The 20,549-nt window shown below is 53.9% G+C and overlaps 1 protein-coding gene across 1 annotated transcript; it reads right to left on the bottom strand.

Moving 5' to 3' along the window:
• Window positions 1–356: 356 nt before the first annotated feature.
• Window positions 357–18,494, bottom strand: NAA60 (N(alpha)-acetyltransferase 60, NatF catalytic subunit). The gene is made up of 7 exons (XM_015409930.1): window positions 18,364–18,494; window positions 11,897–12,012; window positions 10,903–11,032; window positions 9,649–9,745; window positions 5,342–5,576; window positions 3,270–3,433; window positions 357–847 (listed from the first exon to the last, which is right to left on the bottom strand). Exons 2-6 carry the CDS (start codon window positions 12,004–12,006, stop codon window positions 3,277–3,279), a joined length of 729 nt encoding a protein of 242 aa, XP_015265416.1. The 5' UTR covers window positions 12,007–12,012; window positions 18,364–18,494; the 3' UTR covers window positions 357–847; window positions 3,270–3,276.
• Window positions 18,495–20,549: the final 2,055 nt, after the last annotated feature.

Raw genomic sequence — 20,549 nt, 5'->3', positions numbered from 1 at the left:
CCCCTTTGTCAGTTAAATAGTGGGGGGGGGGAGAAGGGGAGTGTCTTGTGCAAAACAGGCAAATATGGTGGCTGGGGGGGAAAGGAGCCAAGCCCCCCCCCGAAGGGCTCAGGGCCCCCCCCACAAGCCTCGGAGACCAGCCTCCCCCCCCCCACCACCCCACCAACCCCCGCGCTGCACCTGGGGAGGGGAACCAGTTTCAGAAACTGTTCTTTGGAGCATCGAGGACGCTGCTGGGCAATCGCTGCCTGCAGCCCGGAGAGGAGGGGAGCGCTACCACTGGCTCCCCACCGAAGAACCCGATGCCTGGAGGCTGGGCCTCGCCCCCCCCCCCCGGCAGCCTCCGTCTCTGCGTCCCGGCGGAGGCCGAAGGATATATACACCGCGTATACGGAATTATATACACACATTTCACTATGAAACAGCAGATTCATTCCCCGTGCCTTCCCCGTCTCCCGCTGCTCGCTGCAAAGGCCCAACCAGGCCGGCGAGTCCCGTGGCTGCAGGGCGGAGGGGCGCTCACAGCCGGGGCCTCTCAGCGGGAGGAAGTCTCAGAGCAGGCCTCAGAGCCGCGCCGCCAAAACCATCCCCCTCCACGTTTGTCCTGTCTCCTTCCTTTCGCCTGCCACTCCAGGCGGGCTCCCAGAGCCCATCTCCCCCGCGGCTCCGGAGGAGCAAACGGCCACGACTCCCACCCTGGAACGTCTCCCTTAAGTGCCAGGCCGAGGTGGGGGACTGGGAGCCCAGCAGAACGGGAAGGGCTGCCGCCAGAGGTCAGGTCAGTCCACATGCGGAGCCACCGGCCGCTTCCTCACCGCTGCACAACTCCAGCAAACGCCAGAAGGTCCTGTGGGAACAATCAGAGGGCTTTGTCAAGCAGCAGCCTCCATGTCAGCGTCTCTGCTTCAGGACGGACAGACACTTCCCCCGGCCTCCGCCGCAGGGAAGACAACCACTGCCTAACTAAACCGGGGGTCTAAAACAGGAGCTTAAAGGAAGACCCGCTTAATGCGAGCGCTGAGAGACTGCTTAAACATGGTTAAGACTGAGGGGGGAGGCGAGCCAGTGTGGTATAACGGTAAAGGATGTCAGCTTAGAATCCGGGAGGCCCAGTGGAACGATTTCTTGTTTTGGTGTGTGTGTTTCTTTAAATGTTTAGTTTGACTGCAGTAATGTAAGGGGAGTGATAGAGGGAGACAAGTGTGATGTGACTGGCTGATGACAGAGAGTGTGGGAGGAGGGGTGTCTCTATGAGAGTGATTCTGTGTCCTGGAAGAGACGAGTGTGGAGAGTTTTTGTGAGAGTCTGTAACAGAGGAAGCAGTTGGAGTTTAGCCTGTGTGGCTGCGCGAGAGAAAGTTCAGCCTGTGTGGCTATATGAGCAAGACAGTTTAGCCTGTGTGGCTATATATGAGAGAGAGAGAGAGATAAGCCTGTCAGAGTGGAGTTTTGGTGTATGAGAGACTGTGTGTGGCACCAAGCCTTGTCAGTCATATTTTCTTTCTTCGACAATAGTTCAAAATTACCCAGAAACCTATTTTGTTCTTTTATAAATAAATCATTATTTGTTTAAACTTATCCCAGCAATCAGAACAGTCCTTCCTCAGGGCCACATAGTCCTCTGAAGCGCCCAGACACTGGGTCATTCTACCAAAATAGAGATTTGGATTTTTTATTTCCTGGTGGCAGCAAGAAATTTACTAATGTACACAGAGTTTGGTTTAAAGGAGAAACAGTCTCCCCAATAAAGCAGGATGCCACACCCAGGTTCGAATCCCCACTTGCACTGGGGAAGTTCAAGTGGGTGACTTTGGGCCAGGCACAGTCTCTCTCAGCCCGGCCTACCTCTCAGGGCTGTTGTGAGGATAAAACGGAGAACAATGTAAACTGCTTTGGGTTGCCATTGGGAAGTATGGAGTACACATGAATTAAACAAAATAAAAATTTGCTCCAGGGGGCAGGTGGAAAGGTGGGGTTGCGCCGGCTCCCAAGCTCCTGGCCAGAAAGAGCCGGACTTCCATCTCCATCAGTCGTGGACAACCTGAGGTCCTCCGCAGTCTTATTTTACGGAACCACACAACATTTCTGTTCCCCGCTGAAAGGGAGCGAGGCCTGTAACTGGAGGAGTCAGATATGAGGAAAAAATACGGGCGCGTGTGCTCGATGCCCACAGAACAATACAACAACAGATGAGACTATAGCAAAGCCATAACATCATTTAGTGTCTGGTAAAGACGAGCAACATACTCCTTCACAGAAAAAACACATAGGAATTCACACCGCAGTCTGCTCCAGTCTCTCACAATCTATATACTTATAACCGTCTTGCGTCCTTGTACAAATTCACAACAGTAGTCTCCTCCAAATACAATCAATTTGTATATCTCTTTCAGTTTATACTCTTTCCGGATATCTAAGTGTTTCAGACCTCTGGTCTTTCCTCAGGAACAAGTCCTATTTAGGAATCTCACATTCAATCTTATGTTCAAGTAGACACTTTCATTGATTTACTTTTCTGTTAGACTACCTGGCCAAAGTCTCCTCCCTCATTTCCAAGCGTACTGATGCTGCTGCCAAAGTCAGATGGACCCACACTATGTTGTTTGTCTTTAGGTAAAGGTTTCCCTCGCTCGAAAGCCAGCCGAATCCGACTCTAGGGATGCGGTGCTCATCTCCATTTCCAAGCCAAAAAGCCAGCGCTGTCCGAAGACTTTTCTGTGGTCATGTGCCTGGGATGACTAGATGCTGAGGTGCACGAAACGCTGTTAACTCCTTCCCACCTAAGCGGTACCTATTTATCTACTTGCGATTTCTTGCTTTCGAACTGCTAGGTTGGCAGGAGCTGGGGCCAGAGACGGGAGCTCACTCCGTCACGTGGCACTCGGGTCTCGAACTACCGACCTTCCGGTCTGCAGCTCAGCGTCTTAACCACTTGAGCCACCGCAGCCTGGTTTGTCTTTACCAGACACTAAATATGTTATGGCTTCATTATAGTCTCATCTGTTGTTGTATTGTTCTGTGGGCATCTAGCACACGTCTGTATGTTTTCCAGACCTTACTGTTTTGAGACTGTGTGTTATTTCTTTGGATTGTAACTGGAGGAGACCGGGGGATGGGGGTGGGTGGGAATGGTCACCGAACAGCCCGTCGCCATGATCCGTGTCTCGGGGCCCGTCCCACCTCACCGGGTGCTGCACCCCTTGCCTCGCTCCAAGCCACACCCAAGGGAGGAGGGCCATGAGGAGGGCCCACGCAGGCGCTGCGGCCTACCTTCGCATCACATGGTCCGGCTGTACTCGATGCCGCTCTTGGCTGAGATGCTCGACCACGGCAAGAGGCTGCAGAGAAGGCTCTGGGCTTGGCGGTAGATCCGCTGGGGAATGGTGCAGGGGCTCAGATGGGCCAGGGCTGATCCGAGGTGCTGAAGGTAATCAGTGCACGGTCGTTAAGGAAGAGAACCGGGAAGGCCGAGAGAGATGCACCCCAGGCCAGCGGCCCGCAGCAGGGGCTACGGCTACGACTACTAACCAAACAATAATTAAAGAGATGAAAAACGCAAGGGTAGACCATCAAAAAATTCACAGGTTTACACGTTACCCTTAGACATAAATCTCATTGTAACATAATTAATTGTTTTCGATTCTTTACACCAGTTTGGTGTAGTGGTTAAGTGCGCGGACTCTAATCTGGGAGAACCGGGTTTGATTCCCCACTCCTCCACTTGCAGCTGCTGGATGACCTTGGGCAAGCCGTAGTTCTGATAAGAGCTGTCCTTGAAAAAGAGCAGTTTCTGTCAAGAGCTCTCTCAGCCCCCACCTACCTCACAGGGTGTCTGTTGTGGGGAGGGGAAGGGAAAGGAGTTTGTAAGCCGCTCTGAGACACCTTTGGGTAGTGAAGGGCCATGGGGTATAAACCCAATCTCTTCTTCTTCTAAAACAATTAATAAAGTAGATCTGATGGTCACGATTCCAAAACACAGTAACACAGGACCACAGATTCCATTTGAGACATGAGCTGTGCCTAGACTATTGTGGAAATCAGGTTCCAATTTTCAGCCATACAACTGAAGAAGAGTGCTTTGAAACGTCTGGCATACCTGGGAAGGCTGTTTTCGGCTGCAGACTTCTCTGGGACATCTTCTGCCTTTTTTGTGGACTCGGAGGTCTTTTGGACACTATTATATTGAAAGGATATAGAGGAGTCTCCTACTGGATTCTTTCTTCACGACTGAATTTATCTTTTCTTGTCAATTCAGTCTTCTGTTCTTTGAATTGTTACCGTGTTTTGGAATTGTGACCACCAATTCTACTTTATTAATTGTTTTACTGTAATTACGTTACAATAAGACTTACGTCTATGGTAACATGTAAACCTGTGGATTTTTTGATGGTCTACCCTTGCGTTTTCCATCTCTACGATTACTAACCCCCACTGCTCCCCCTCGCTCAGCATCCTTTACTAGGACAGGAAGTCCAGCAAGTGGGGAAACACTCCGGCCCCCCGGCCACCACCACGTGACACCTCAACATGTCCCAGCCCCCAGAGAACAGCTCAGGCGAACACACAAGCAGCCGTCCCACAGGGGCATGGACAGTGTCCCAGGCCATCTGGAAATCTCGGCCTCAACATTCACTCCCCCCAACAGGCCATCTGCACTAGTGGAGGGGTGCTCGGGGTTGCCGTTCTGACACACGCAGGGAGAAAGAGTGAAACCATCTAGACAGGCCTGCAAAGCCACTGACTCACCCCCGCGGCCACCGTTTTGTCCTCACTTGCTTTGAAGCGTCATCCTGCTTCTGAGTTACCGAACTTTACAGCCTGGTGGGACACGCTCCCTATTGAGACCAGGGCCCTGCGTAGGGATCTGCTTCCATTCCGCAGGGCCTGCGAGACGGAGCTCTTCCACCAGGCCTCTGGCTGAGGCAGCAGGCGCCCGTTAATTACAAGGTCATTCCAGGTCCCCTTTCGCCAGCAAAGAACCCAAGAACCTCCGTTTAACACTGAATGCAAGTTAATACATTTTCAGGTTTAGCACACGTGAAAACATTAGTAATTCACGAGCAGCAGGCTGGCTCATTTTACACCCGATGCAGAGACAAACCAAAACTTCCTGTCATGCCTCCTGGAGCTCCCCCCACCCTTACTCCCTTTTCCCCTTCCTCCTCCCTGGCCTTGCAATCCCCCCCCCGCCCCCACCCAGCAAGAGGGCTGCAACCGTTCTCTCCCAAGCAATCCATTTGCAAACACCCAGGCAGACACCCGTCCCCCTCGGCTTCGCTGGCGGGACTCGCCACGGTGCTTCTCGGGGCTCCCGTGCCCCGGTGATCCCTGGCAAAGGATATAAGATGGTCCAGGGAGGGTGCCCGCCGTTGAGGTAAAGCACGTAGGTGAAGCCATCTTTCAGGACGCCCCGGATGGAGTAGTAAGAGGGCAGGTAGTGGTGCTGCTTGAAGTCCCGGTTCTCGTAGAAACTGATGGCAGGGTGGTTCGTGGTGAGGACGTGCAAGTAGATGGCCTTGCAGTGGTCTTGGGCAGTGGTGGAGATGTGGTCTTTCAAGCTTTCCAGCAAGAGCGAGCCTGCCACGGGAGGAGGAAGAGGGGCGTGAGGGACCACCGGGAGCATCCCCCTCCCCAGGGCACACCCCCCCCCCCGCCCCCCCCCCCCCCCACGGCCTTTCCGGCTCCTTATCAGGTTCAAAAGCTGCCTTTGGTTTTGACCTTCAAAGCCTTATACGGCCTGGGACCCACATATCTAAGGGACCGCCTCTTCCCATAGACGCCTCGAAGAGCACTACGCTCAAAAGATCAACACCTCCTGGTGGTCCCCGACCCAAGGGACGCCCGTCTTTCCTCAACCAGGGCCAGGGCTTTCTCCTGATGGGACAGGCTCCCTATTGAGACCAGGGCCCCCCTGCGTAGGGATCTCCTCCAACTCCGCAGGGCCTGCGAGACGGAGCTCTTCCGCCAGGCCTTTGGCTGAGGCAGCGGGCACCCGTGCATGGCCTCCCCCCTGAGGCGGCTCTCACCCATCTGTCACCCGTCTCCTGGCCACCGACAACTGGCCTTTAACTCACTGTACCCTCAGGCCAGAACTCTGGGGCCAACTGATGCTGTTCCAAGCTGTACCCATTGTTTTAATTGTTATAATGTTTTATTGCGTTTTTAATGTTTAATGTTTTAGACTGAAATGGTATTTATTTCAATGAGGTGACCCGCCCTGAGCCCACCCATGGGATGGGCGGGCTCTGAATGCAAACAAATAAATCAATCATCAACAAGAGGACCCCGGCCCCTCAGGCGGCGCAGAGCGACGGCGTGAAAACGTGCACGGTGGAGCCCAGCCCTCTGGCCCGCATGGAGAGCTTTGCGGCTGTCTCAAAACCATACGACATCCCGCAGAGCGAGCCAGGAGTGGCACTCCGGCGAAGAGACCTGCCAAGAGCCGGCCGCCTTCCTCCTGCCAAGGGCTGCCGGGGAATCCTCCGCCTTCCTCTGCCAAGGAGCAGCACCGGGAACTCCACACTCAGAGGTCACTGACCCCAGCTGCGTGTGCCTCCTCTCTTTACGCGGCAGCAGCTTCCTCGGGATCTTACTTGGATTTATGGAAATAAAAGCCGGGTTTGCCCCGAGGACAGGCCGGAAGGGGCACGGGCACAACCAGAGAGTTGTGGGACAGGTGTCAGCTGAGGCTGCTGTGAGTCGGGGTGTTGGACAACGGATTGTACTCACGCCCCCCCCCCCACGCCTTCTCTAGCCTAGTGCTTATCTTGCAGGTGGCCTTGGAGCTAGAGAAGAGAAGAGATTGGATCTATACTCCATGGCCCTTCACTACCCAAGGGAGTCTCAGAGCGGCTGACAAACTCCTTCCCCTTCCCCTCCCCACAACAGACACCCTGGGAGGCAGGTAAGGCTGAGAGAGCTCTGACAGAAACTGCTCTTTTTCAAGGACAGTTCTTGTCAGACCTACGGCTTGCCCAAGGTCATCCAGCCAGGTGCAAGTGGAGGAAGAAGAAGAAGAAAAGAAGAGATTGGATTTATACCCTGTCCTTCACTACCCAAAGGAGTCTCAGAGCGGCTTACAAACTCCTTTCCCTTCCCCTCCCCACAACAGACGTCCTGTGAGATAGCTGGGCCTGAGAGAGCTCTGACAGGAACTGCTCTTTTTCAAGAACAGCTCTTATCAGAACTACGGCTTGCCCAAGGCCATCCAGCAGGTGCAAATGGAGGAAGAAGAAGAAGAAGAGAAGAGATTGGATTTATACCCTGTCCTTCACTACCCAAAGGAGTCTCAGAGCGGCTTACAAACTCCTTTCCCTTCCCCTCCCCACAACAGACGTCCTGTGAGATAGCTGGGCCTGAGAGAGCTCTGACAGGAACTGCTCTTTTTCAAGAACAGCTCTTATCAGAACCACGGCTTGCCCAAGGTCATCCAGCCAGGTGCAAGTGGAGGAGGAGGGGGGGAATCAAACCCAGTTCTCCCATATTAGAGTCCGCGCACTTCAACCACGACACCAAACTGGCTCTTCCCTGAGCTTCTCACTGGGAACCTAACGGTTCTGTGTTAGCCTGTGCTTAATTGTGCTTGCTCATTGGCCTCGGGGTGTCAGGGGGTCTCCTCTGAAGGGGGTATTCCCCTGGGGCCCCACAGGCCTCCCTCGTCATTCCTGACACAAGAGTTCATGGTGTCTCAAGTACTTTCTCCCTCAATAAACTGGTACTTCTGAAGGCCTGGTGTTGAGTGTGACTGACTGGGAACCCTGACACAGGGCTAGCCTGGTCTCCCCAAGAGACTTGTTCATTTGGCCCAGGGAAAAAAAGGTTTTGAAAGTGCTACTGAAGAGAGGGTAACATGATAAGGTGCTGACTCGATCTCGTCAGGTCTCAGAAGCTAAGCAAGATCAGCCCGGGGTTAGCACTTGGATGGGAGGCCAGCGAGGAAGCCCAGCAGGGGTCATTTTGTAGGAAAAGAGGTGCAGGAGCGCATTAGCATACCTCGTTTGCATATGCCACACCCCCTGACATCACCAGAAGTGTGTCAGAAGGCAACACCCACCGCTCAGGCTCCACTGGACTGTTCTGGATTGCTAGCTATTGGGGGGGGGGGAACGTGCAGATCTGTCCTTGCAGAGGAGGGAGAGCTTGCACCTGAATAAGACTCGGTCTTAAAGGTGCCACTGGACTGTTTTGGGCCAGGGGGAGCTCTGCAGCTTACCTGGCTGCTTCTTGCTCTGACTGAGGGCTGCTGGGAGCAGGGGGCGGGGCTTGTTGCATGTGCCCGCCCCCCTGGGCTCTTTACTGCCGGAGCTCCGTTCCTGTGCGCTCCTGCAGGGACTGACCCCTGAAGCCCAGGGTGGCTACAACGCAGGGGCAGGCCAAGGCAGAACACCCCTGAAAGTCCCTGCCCTGACTCTAGGGCTGCAGCGCTCATCTCCGTTTCCAAGCCGAAGAGCCAGCGCTGTCCAAGCACGTCTCCGTGGTCATGTGGCCGGCGTGACTAGACGCCAAGGCGCACGGAACGCCGTTACCTTCCCACCGAAGCGGTCCCTATTTATCCACTTGCCATTTCTTGCTTTCGAACGGCTCGGTTGGCAGGAGCTGGAGGCGGAGACGGGAGCTCACTCCGTCACGCGGCACTCGGGTCTCGAACTGCCGAACTACTGACCTCCCGGTCTGCAGCTCAGTGTCTTAGTCACTGAGCCACTTTACACACAAACACAAACATCTAGTTCCTCTGTGCCAGGCCCAGTTCTGTAGACCTTTTATGTTGCTGTTGGTGGTGCAAAGTGCCATCAAGCTGTAGGTGACTTAGGGCCGGCCCCTGGTGGGGTTTCCAAGACATTCAGAGGTGGTTTGCCACAACCTTCCTCTGCACCACAATGCTTGGCCTTTCTTGGCCATCTTCTGAAAGCTGAAAAGACTGGCCTGGCCTGGCCTGGGCCATCTAGGGAGGGGCAGAGACAAATGGAGGTGGTTCTGCCAATGCCTGCCTTGGTGTCACAACCCTGGGCTTCCCTGGGCAGTCTCCCATCCAAGTACCAACCAGGGCCGAGCCTGCTTAGCTTCCCAGGCTGGATGGGAGTCGGCTCGCCTGGGACACCCAGGTTGCCCCCTCTTCAATAACACTTTTTTAACCTGTTTACCCGGGACAGAGAAACTACCTAGTCCGTAATGTCCCCGAGTCCTCCTGGATCCCTTAAAAAACACCTCAGCATGACATTTGCTGTCTTCCAGACTTCCGGCACAGAGACTGACGTTCCCAACAAATTTCGAATGGTCGGTCACGTGGGAAACTGAGGCAGAACAAAATCACATTCGTGCCTCAGAAATGAGGCTGTGCAACGCAGTGTTCCCTCTATGCTGAGTTAGTGTGAGCCAGCTCACAGCTTTTTTAGCCTCCGGCTCAACAGATTTTTGTCTCAGCTCAGGAAGGATGGGGCTCCAGAGCAAACCGATTTATGCAGTAGAGCCAAATCGCTAGCTAAGAACTTTAATGCCAGGAGCTCACAAAGTAGGATTTTTGCTCACAAGACTCTACAGCTCAGAGGGAGCATTGTTATGGAACTCCTGCCCAGTGCTCAGGACATGACAGGAGCCACCTCCCGTTTGCATCGCCCACCAGTCACCTGAACAAAAGCAAAGGCCTGCTTACCTATGCCATGCTTCCGGAATTCTTTGACCACGCCCAGGCTTAAAATGTAGGCGACCTGAGTATCCACAGGAAAGCTGGAAGCTAAAATATCACCATCCTAGAGAGGGAGGGAGGAAGAAACCACGTTAAAAGTCCACGACCTCAGCACACAGGCTTCTTCTCAAGTCCAGCTTCCTTCCTTTCTTCCTTCCTTTCCTTGAGAAGGGGGGAGATGTTAGCTGGAGGGGGGGGAAATGTACAACCGAAAGTATTCTCACCCGATGTCATGTAGCCCTGTCATGGGTCTGGAATGTGGAGGGGTGCCTTCCCGTTTTCTGTCTCAGCTCTCCCTGGCTCACCAACCATTTGCTATGTTATGCTTGACCTTGTAGATGTTCCAGCTGCAGTTTTACTCGGCTGGGAAAGTCAACAGCTTTTGCTTTGCCTGCTTGCTTTGCCCGTGCACGCGCACGAGATGTATCCACTGGCTCATGCTTACCGGGGGGATGTCTGATTCCAGTATAAGTCAGAGGCCCTAGTACTGGCGCCCATTCCTGACACAAGCTGTACACGTGTCTCTAGTACTGGATTTACCAATAAACAGTTATCTTCTCACGAAGCCCTGTGTTGCGTAACCCTGACAAAGTGTTCTGTGGATAAAACTTTCATTTTATTTATGGAAGTGACGGTCCGCCTCCCTCACCGGGACTCAAGGCAGATGACACAGAGGGAGTCGGGACAAGCGACAAGATGAGGCATCCAGTAAAACAAGGAAATAAACAAGAAGAACAAGAGAAGAGATTGGATTTATACCCCCGGCCCTTCACTTGGAGTCTCAGGGCGCCTTACAAACTCCTTCCCTCCCCCTCCCCACAACAGACGCCCTGTGAGATAGGTGGGGCTGCTGAGAGAGCTCTTTCCAGAACTGTCCTTGAGAGAACAGCCCTGAGAGAACTTGTAACCTACCCAAGGTCAAACCAGCAGCTGCAAGTGGAAGAGTGGGGGATCAAACCCAGCTCTCCCAGATTAGAGTCTGCGCACTTAACCACTACACCAAACTGGCTCTCAAGGAAATGCGATATACTTTTCTAATGATGCTGTACTTGGGCAGACCTTGTACGATGTTATGACTAATACTTTTCTTTTTTTTAAAGAAAGGGTGGGAGACCCAATGACCAGGCTAGAAGACGGATGCTGGCTTGCAGCGCAGCGTAACCTCGGTGTAAGAGGCGCCCAACGGCGGAAGGCAATCGAGGGGCGAGACCCTCCGCCTACCTCCTTGTGCACTTTTGTCCGACTCTTGATCTCGGCCACTATCATTCCCACAATGATGCCCCGGTAAGTGGCCGCCAAGGAGAAAAACTTCTTGTTGGAAGTGATGTCCCGATACCACGAGTCAGGGTACCTGGGAAGGGGGGAAAAACAGAACTAAGGAAGAAGAAGAGATGGGATTTATACTCCACCTGTCACTACCTGGAGTCTCAGAGCGGTTTCACAATCTCCTTTCCCTCCCCCTCCCCACAACAGACTCCCTGTGAGGTCGGTGGGGCTGAGAGAGCTCTTGACAGAAACGGCTCTTTTTCAAGGACAGCTCTGACAGAACTACGGCTTGCCCAAGGTCATCCAGCAGCTGCAAGTGGAGGAGTGGGGAATCAAACCCGGTTCTCCCAGATTAGAGTCCGCGCTCCTAACCACTACACACACCCCGGGGGGGGGGGGGGTGTTGGCAAGCCCCCCACTGCTTAATGAAACCACATGCCCAGAGACACACACACCCCGGGCACTTGACGGGGACAACGAGGAGGAGCAACGTGCGGATGGGTCTAGGGAACATGGGCCTTCCTTTCACGCGCCACAGCTCTCTTGGTTCTGCACGACTCAGACGTGTCCTCTGCAGAGACCACCCTGCTCTTCTCTGCTTGTGGCAAACTAGCCAGGATTCCATAATGTGGAGGGGCTCTGCTTCGGGGCGGGGGGGTTAAACGAAAGTCCTCGGGTCCTTCTCAGACCCCTTCCCTGCCCCCACTCAAGAAAAAGAAGAAGAGAAGATATTGGATTTGTACCCCGCCCTTCACTACCCAAAGGAGTCTCAGAGCAGCTTCCAAACTCCTTTCCCTTCCCCTCCCCACAACAGACACCATGTGAGGCAGGTGGGGCTGAGAGAGCTCTTTCAAGGACTGCTTCTGAGAGAATACCCCGGGCTGCACGGCTGGTGGCGTCCTGCACCGCTCGTTCCCCCCCCAGCCCCAAAGCCAGGCCCACAACCTACTCTATGGGGAACCAGTCGCCGCAGAGCTGCTTGACCGTGTCTATGTCATCATGGCACAAGAGGCGGAGGCTGATCTCACTGAGTGCGGCCGGGGGCACCTCCTCGGTCATTCACACCTGCGGGGGGAAGGACGAGACAAAGTCCGTGAGGATGAAGGCAGCCCGCGCAAGGAGCAGGGGCGGGCCAGGCAGGAAGCTGCCAGATGGAGAAAAGGGGAAACACGGTTGGGATCATTGGCGTGGCCTGCCCGCTTCCTTCCCGGACCAAAGGGCAGACGCCTCCAAAGGCCTTTCGAGCTGCCACCAGGCCACCACCTTGCGTCTCAGTTGAGCAGAAAAGGATTACCAAAGGGCTGCAGGGGTACAAACATAAGAGAAGCCAATGCTGGATCAAACCAATGGCCCATCCAGTCCAGCACTCTGTCACTCGGTGGCCAAAAATACCAGGTGCCATCAGGAGGTCCACCAGTGGGGCCAGGACACTAGGAGCCCTCCCACTGTCCGTCCACCCCCCCAAGCACCAAGAATACAGAGCATCCCTTGCCCCAGACTGAGGGTTCCTATAAGAACATTAGAGAAACCAGTGTTGGATCAGGCCAATGGCCCACCTAGTCCAACACTGTGTGTCACACAGTGGCCAGAAATACCAAGTGCCATCAGGAGGTCCAGCAGTGGGGCCAGGACACTAGGAGCCCTCCCACTGTTGCCCCCCCCAAGCACCAAGAATACAGAGCATCCCTTGCCCCAGACTGAGAGTCCCTATCTATACCTTGTGGCTAATAGCCAGCGATGGACCTTTGCTCCAGTTCCCTCTTGAAGCCGTCCATGCTTGTAGCTGCCGCCACCTCCTGTGGCAGTGAATTCTATGTGTTATTCCCTCTTTGGGTGAAGAAGGACTTCCTTTTATCCATTCGAACCCAACCGCTCAGCAAATTCATGGAGAAAGAGAGAAAAGTGCTTCTTTCTCTACCTGCTCTATCCCAGGCATAATCTTGTAAACCTCGATCATGTCACCCCTCAGCCGTCATTTCTCCAAGCTAGAGGGGTGCTCAGAATTCTAGACCTGCAAAGCCGCCTCTGGAAGCCCAACACAGCCCACTCTGGGAGGCAGAGCAGAAGCGCCCGTTTCCCCCCAAGCCATGCCACAACCTTTTAATCACGTGCCCTTTGCCAGTTCCCCCCCCCCCACCAAACAAGAAGGGTCTCCAAGCTTTATCCCGCATGCCTAATTGGCCAGTGCTCTGGGGGGGGGTGCATACGAATACCCTATATCCTATTATGCCCATGGGGCCGCCGCCATTCCTAACAGTGCCTGTGTTCCTGCATCTATAGCTCTGCAATAAAAGTATTACCGTTACTGAATGCGTGTACTGCGTTGTTGGCCGTGGGTTCTGACACTGAGGCTATGAAAGCTCTCTGTGCCATCTCCACACACACACACAAAACGGCATATGAAAAATGACACCAGGTGGCTTTTTAAAAAGAGGCGGGGGGGGGGAGATCTATTATTCAAGGCTCACACTGGAAATGAGAACTCCAGTTTTCAATTATTTATACCGACTGGCATTTAAAGCGGGATAGAATTCCACGAGAGGTATCAAATCTATGGCCGCATCAGCGGCTCCCTCTCCAAAGCCTGATTTCGCCGAGAGACAAAAGCCACAGATCAGCGAATCCACAGGGAAGCAACACCAGGCCAAAAACACGAGGAGGCAGGACCCAGCGGAGGAGGAGGAGGAGAACCCATGCCCCCCCCCTGCACCACAGGCAGAGCCTCCAAGGTCACATTTAAAGAGGCACCCGGCGAGGGTTCCTCCTCGGGTGCCTGCTGTGACCAGCGGGAGTCTATTTTTGCCTTACAGAAAGCAACCACGCACAAGAGTCCCAGGAAGGCAATGCTACTGAAGTGCAGGAAGGCCGGGCTTAGTTCGCCCACGGACAGCAGACTTCTTTTGCCCCTCCTCCCCACCCCCTCCACTGCATCCTGAGTTCCTTGACAGAAGAAAAACCCCATTTTGGCTCCGCTGGGAAGATTCAGGCTCCCTTTCATTTGTGTCTGCCCCTTACTGTAACATCAACAACAACCACAACCACCCATCTAAGAACAGAATAGAAGCCAATGTTGGATCAGGCCAATGGCTCCTCCAGTCCAACACTCTGTCACACAGAGGCCAAAAATACCATGTGCCATCAGGAGGTCCATCAGGACACCAGAACCCCTCCCACTGTTGCCCCCCCCCCAAGCACCAAGAAGACAGAGCATCACTTGCCACAGAGCCCCTATCTATACCTTGTGGCTAACAGCCACTGATGGACCTCTGCTCCATAATGCTTACTCAATTCCCTCTTGAAGCCGTCCGTACTTGTAGCCGCCGCCACCTCCTGTGGCAGTGAATTTCATGTGTTAATCCCTCTTTGGGTGAAGAAGTACTTCCTTTTATCTGTTCTAACCCGACCGCTCAGCAATTTCATGGAGTGCCCACGAGTTCTTGTATTGTGAGAAAGGGAGAAAAGTACCTCTTTCTCTACCTGCTCTATCCCATACATAATCTTATAAACCTCAATCATGTCACCCCTCAGCCGTCATTTCTCCAAGCTAAAGAGCCCCAAGCGCTTTAACCTTTCCTCATAGGGAAAGTGTTCCAACCCTTTTATTATTCGAGTTGCCCTTTTCTGCACTTTTTCCAATGCTTTGATATCCTTTCTAAGGTGTGGTGACCAGAACTGTACACAATACTCCAAATGAGGTCACACCATTGATTTATACAGGGGCATTATGATACTGGCTGATTTGTTTTCAATACCCTTCCTACGAGGAGTTAGTGCAACACAAGCTCCAAAGAGTCCAAACACATTCCATCGGCTTCAAGAGATGACTGAGGCTGAAGCCACTTGGCGCTTCCGAGACAGGCCCTGAGAACTGAGGCGCTGGAAATTTCCCTTCACCTGACGGTCCTCAGGGATTCTCAGGCTCATCGCACACTCCCGTTCCTCCTTGCATTCCTTGAGAAGAGCCACGGCAATTAGGCGCTATTAAGGCTAGCAAAGATGAAAGGCAGAGCACAATCCCGTCCTCTTAACAGGAAGGAAGTTACGACACTGCAAGGAACAGGCGGCAGAAAAGGGACTCTCATTATAATAACAAACAAGTGCATGCCTCCCACAGAGACTCCCACGGTCAGGGATGCGACTTTCGGGGGCCTTTAATAACAGCATCTCGCACTCCAGACTGCCATTTCTACACCAGCGAGTGTCACCCCACTCAAGCCCTCGCCTGTTTAAGAAGCAAAGAAAGCGTTGTTAGTTCAAGGAGACTATGGAGGGGCATACCGCCGGCCCCACGTTTTTACGCCGGGGCACAGTGAGGATGTGCCATGTGCCGTCGGTTCAGCTTCCCAAGCGCCTGTATTTACGCTTATTTAAGCCCGCTCTTCCATAATGAAACTCAAGGCAATGAAATCCTCAAAAAGTTTCCCAACCAGGCAATGAAATCCCCAAAAGGTTTCCTAACCTAATTTCAGCCTTCAGAGGGTGCCCTGGGAAGGTAAACTCCCCCCGCGGGGCGAGCGCTCTTCACACAGCTCCTGCAAGGCGATGAGCCTGGCTTGGCGGGCGGCCTGTTCTCCCAGAGAAAGCAGTTTCCCTTTTGCCACAGTTTCGTCCTTCCCACACACCTGGCCCGGGCTTCCTCCACCCTTTTCACCGGAAGAGGGTGTGCCTTGCGGCTGTTGCTCTGCAGAAACACGAACAACCGCCCTCTTTCCTGGAAAGACCTTCTCCCCACTTGGGCCCTCAAGAAAAAACGTGTGTGTGTCTTGAATTTCCACGCAAGCTACCCTCCTGTGCCACCCTCTTGCGTATCACTCGTGGATATCTTCTTTCCGAGTAAACACCCTGACCTGGAGAGCCCAGATTAGCCTGATCTCAACAGATCTCGTGAAGATCAGGAGGGTCGGCCCTGGCTGGTACTTGGATGGGAGACCAGCAAGGAAGTCCAAGGTTGCTACGCAGAGGGGGGCAAGGACAAAACCACCTCTTTGCCTGCCCCGACCTGGATAGTCCAGGCTGGCTCAGCCTCAATGTCAGATCTCGGAAACCGAGCAGGGTTGGTTGCTACGCAGAGGCAGTCAAGGGCGAACCACCTCTGTTTGCTTCCCCTGACCTGGATTTCCCAGGCTGGCTCAGCCTCATCTGATCTCGGAAACCGAGCAGGGTTGGTCGCCATTAGTCCTTGGATGAGAGGCCACCGAGGAAGTCCAGGGTTGCTACGCAGAGGCAGCCGATGACAAACCACCTCCGTTTGTCTCTCCCCTGACCTGGACGGCCCAGGCCAGCCCGATCTCATCGTCTCGTACGCTAAGCAGGGTCGGCTCTGGTCAGTACTTGGGATGGGAGACCATCCAGGGAGACGAAGGTGGCTATGCAGAGGCAGGCGACGGCAAAGCACCTCTGAGCATCTTTACCTTGAAAAACCCTACAGGGTCCCTGTAAACCGGCTGTTGTTATTCGAGGGCACTCTCCACCACCCTCCTGGGTCGCCCTGATCTAGACGGCTCCGGCTGGCCCAACCTCGGAAGTGAAGCAGGGCTGGTCCTCAGACCACCAAGGGAGGCTCCGCAGAGGCCGGCCAGGGCCAACCCCCTCTGCTCCCCTCTCTGGTCTTGAAGACCCCTTGCTGGGGCCGCCAGAAGGCTCCTGTGACCTGAGGGCACTTGACACACAAGCACGGTGGCTCCTCCTCCTCGAGGAAGCCTGGAAATCCTCATGGTCGGATCATTAGAAACTGGGATATAGTCGGTTCTGACGCTAAGCTGTCACATAAAGGCAAAGGCTTCTCTTGCTCGAAAGCCAGCTGAATCCGACTGTAGGGCTGCGGTGCTCATCTCTGTTTCCAAGCCGAAGAGCCAGCGCTGGCCAGCATGACTAAGCGCTGAGGCGCACGGAATGCTGTGACCTTCCCACCGAAGCAGTACCTATGTAAAGGTAAAGGTGCCCTTGCTCGAAAGCCAGTCAAATCCGACTCTAGGGTTGCGGTGCTCATCTCCGTTTCAAAGCCGAAGAGCCAGCGCTGTCCGAAGACGTTTCCGTGGTCATGTGGCCGGCATGACTAAACACCAAGGCGCGCGAACACTGTTACCTTCCCACCGAAGTGGTACCTATTTATCTACTTGCAATTTCTTGCTTTCGAACTGCTAGGTTGGCAGGAGCTGGGAGCTCACTCCGTCATGCGGCACACTCGGGTCTCGAACTGCTGAACTACCGACCTTCCACAGCCTGCAGTTCAGCGTCTTAACCACTTGAGCCACCACAGCTCCATAGTACCTATGTATCTACTTGCAATTTCTTGCTTTCGAACTGCTAGGTTGGCAGGAGCCGGGGCCAGAGACAGGAGCTCACTCCATCGCGTGGCACTCGGGACTTGAACTGCCGAATTACAGACCTTCCGGTCTGCAGCTCAGCGTCTTAACCACTCAGCCACCGCAGCCCCTAAGCTGTCACATAGCCTCTCCATGATAACCTTTTCTGTCCCGAATCACCACCGTTTCAACTTTGCCTGCACTGCTGATGACAATGTTGGGATCGTTAGCCAACTCGCTAAGTGCCCTGTATCCCCTCCGGGACATATCCCACCCCCTAGGATTAAACTTGGGACTCCCGAATTCTGATTCCTCTTAGGACAAGATTCTCAAAGGCCAGCAACAAAAGGGTCAGGTGCAGGTGGAACAAGCTGGGACTTCGTATGAAATTCAGCTGGACACCTGAATGGCTAACAGCAACCACCACCGCCGTGGAATCCAGTCGCACAATCCTTTTGGGATGGCCCCGCTCGGCAGGAAGGCTGCGAGAGGACCCCAGAGGGTGTGTTTGTGTGTGTGTGTGTGTGTTTGTTAAATGTTAAGTATTCCTATCTCTGCATCCTACGCATGTCTTAATTATGTCAGGATGGTAAAGGCCGAAGAGGCCACATGCAATTAAACTTTCTTACCGACAGTTTGGATAACTTCTGGTTTTGGTCTCTACAAAGCAACCAAGTGACTGCTACTGTTTATGCTTGTGACAGCTCTTCAATGTATGGTTGCTTCTTTATTTTTGGTACTGTGTTGGCTGCCTATTCATTGCGATTGCTTGGAATCTTCTAATAAAAATCTGAAAAGTTTTTTTGGTTTGTTTTTTAAGAAAACAAACCAACACCCCAAACTTTCTACCTACCTATTTAAACCTCTCAGCCGCCCTCCCCCTGTCAAGCCGGGCTCAGGGCGGCGTGCAACAGACAGCTTGCAGAAAACACCAAGGAAGCAAATGGAAGAGCAATACCGAAGGGCAATAAAGAATGAATGAATAAATAAAGCCCCCTTTGCACGACAGCCCCGCGAGGTAGGCCCGCCGCCTATCATCCGGGTCCCGTGGCGCATGCGCGAAGCCCCCCTCCCCGGGGGTTCTTTCTTTCCGCCCCTCTCCTCCCCTCACCTGAGGGGGGCGGCGGCTGCCCCAGCTCGAGGCAGCGGCGTCCGGGAACGGGGCCTGGGCGGTTCGGTGGCCGCTGCGCGACGAGGCCCGGCGACGACTCCTCTCAGCGGCGGCGGCGAAGGCCGGCAGAGACGGGCCCACCCCGCAACAAGACGCCGCCCCATTGGCTGAAGTCCCTCACGTGGCTCCTGGCAGACGCGGCGCCGTCGCCACCATCTTGGAAGAGGGACGGGGAAGGACACCGCCGCTCTCTGCGCATGCTCGGCTTCTTTCCCCTCCCCTCTCCGGGCAGAGTCCTCGCGGTTGCGCCGCAGCCGGGGTTCAAGGGGTTGCCAACCCCAAGGCGGGACCGGGAGGACTCCCGGAATTACAACGTAGCTCCGGGACACCGTTGCGAGTCCAGGGGCAGCTTTAAAGAGCAGCAAGATTTAGTTCCTGGTGGAAGCGTCCAGGGTGCGTGCGTGTGCACGCTTCTTAGAGGGGAGGGGAGCCGTGACCAAAGCTCCCTCTAAGCTCTGGAGTCCTGTGAGCAAAAATTCGACTTTGTGAGCTACTGGCGTTAAAGTTGCGAGTGAGCGATTGGGCTATACTGCATGACTTAGTCTGCTCTTCTGGAGCCCTCCTTCCTGAGCTGAGACAAAAAAAGTGTGAGCTGAAGGCTAAAAAACTGTGAGCTGGCTCACACTAGCTCAGCTTAGAGGGGACACTGCGGGCCGTGACTCACCAAAGCTCCTCCCCTGGCCATGCTCCCTCTAAGCTGCGGGGTCTTGTTGTGAGCAAAAATTCTTACTTTGTGAGCTGCTGGCATTCAAGCTGTGAGCAAGCGATTTCGCTCCTGCATAAATTAAGTTTGCTCTGGAGCCACATCCTTCCTGGGCCAAGATGAAATCGCGCAAGCCGGGGGCTAAAAAACCTGTGAGCTAGCTCACACTCACTCAGCTTAGAGGGAACACCATCCCCCTGGTGCAAATTTGGTCCTCTTTCAGGTGCTCCTGGACTCCGGCTCTTTTCTCCTGCTACAGACAGACTTAACACGGCCACCCATCTTGACTTACACTTGATTTATATCTACATCTTGATCGACAGACTCTTCATATATCTGAAGAAGGGAACCGTGACTTGCGAAAGCTCCTCCCCTGCCACAAATTTTGTGAGTCTTTCAGCTGCTCCCGGGAATCTTGCTCTTATCCACTGCTCCTTGATCTGTCTCCTCTGGAGAAAAGCGGCTTCTTTGGAGGGTGGAATCTACAGCATCGTATCCCAGCCAAGGCTCCCTCTAAGCTACGGAGTCCTGTGAGCAAAAATTCTACTTTGTGAGCTACTGGCATTCAAGGGGTGAGCGAGCGACTGGGCTATACTGCCTCAATTAGCTGGCTCTCGAGCCATCCTTCCTGAGCCGAGACGAAAGCGTGCGAGCCGGAGGCGAAAATACCGTGAGCGAGCTCACACTGACTCAGCTTAGAGGGAACAAAACACACACACACACACCAATCTCCAGGACCTTCCCAGTCTGGAGCTAGCAACCCTATGTGACCGGGAAGAAAGCACGCTTGGCCCTCACAGTCCACCACATGGATCCACACAGCTACTAGGGAGGCCCGGCAGTTTCACACACACACCGCAGTAGCCTTCCCTTTGCTGACATCCAGGCTTAGACCTGCTTCCACACACACTGAATGACGCACCAACGCTAGGACTGTCAGCTCCAGGTTGGGAAATTCCTGGAGGTGGGAGGGGGGGAGGGACAGAGCTTAGCAGGGGTGTGACACTACACAGTGTGTGCTCCAAAGCAGCCATTTCCTCCAGGGATACATAAACAATGCAGTACAGAGTAAAGATAAGCACATAAGAAAAGCCAACGTTGGATCAGACCAATGGCCCATCCAGTCCAACACTCTGTCACATGGTGGCCAAAAGTACCAGGGGCCATCAGGAGGTCCAGCAGTGGGGCCAGGACACCCGAAGCCCTCCCACTGTTGCCCCCCCCCAAGCACCAAGAATACAGAGCATCACCTGCCCCACAAACCAAAAAAAACTGTAACAATGAATATAATAAAATGAAATATAACATGAAACTCGTGTTTAGTAGAAAAGCAAGGTGCCGTTTTTATGATGCACACTGTTCCCAAAATGCTTCCCGTGTTTGCCAGCTTCCTGGCCGCATATCGCCTGATGCTCTGTCAAAA

This window comes from Gekko japonicus, unplaced genomic scaffold (genome assembly GCF_001447785.1).
Source record: "Gekko japonicus isolate JY-2015 unplaced genomic scaffold, Gekko_japonicus_V1.1 scaffold78, whole genome shotgun sequence".
NCBI lineage: Eukaryota > Metazoa > Chordata > Lepidosauria > Squamata > Gekkonidae > Gekko > Gekko japonicus.
This window is presented reverse-complemented; position numbering and strand designations above follow the sequence as displayed.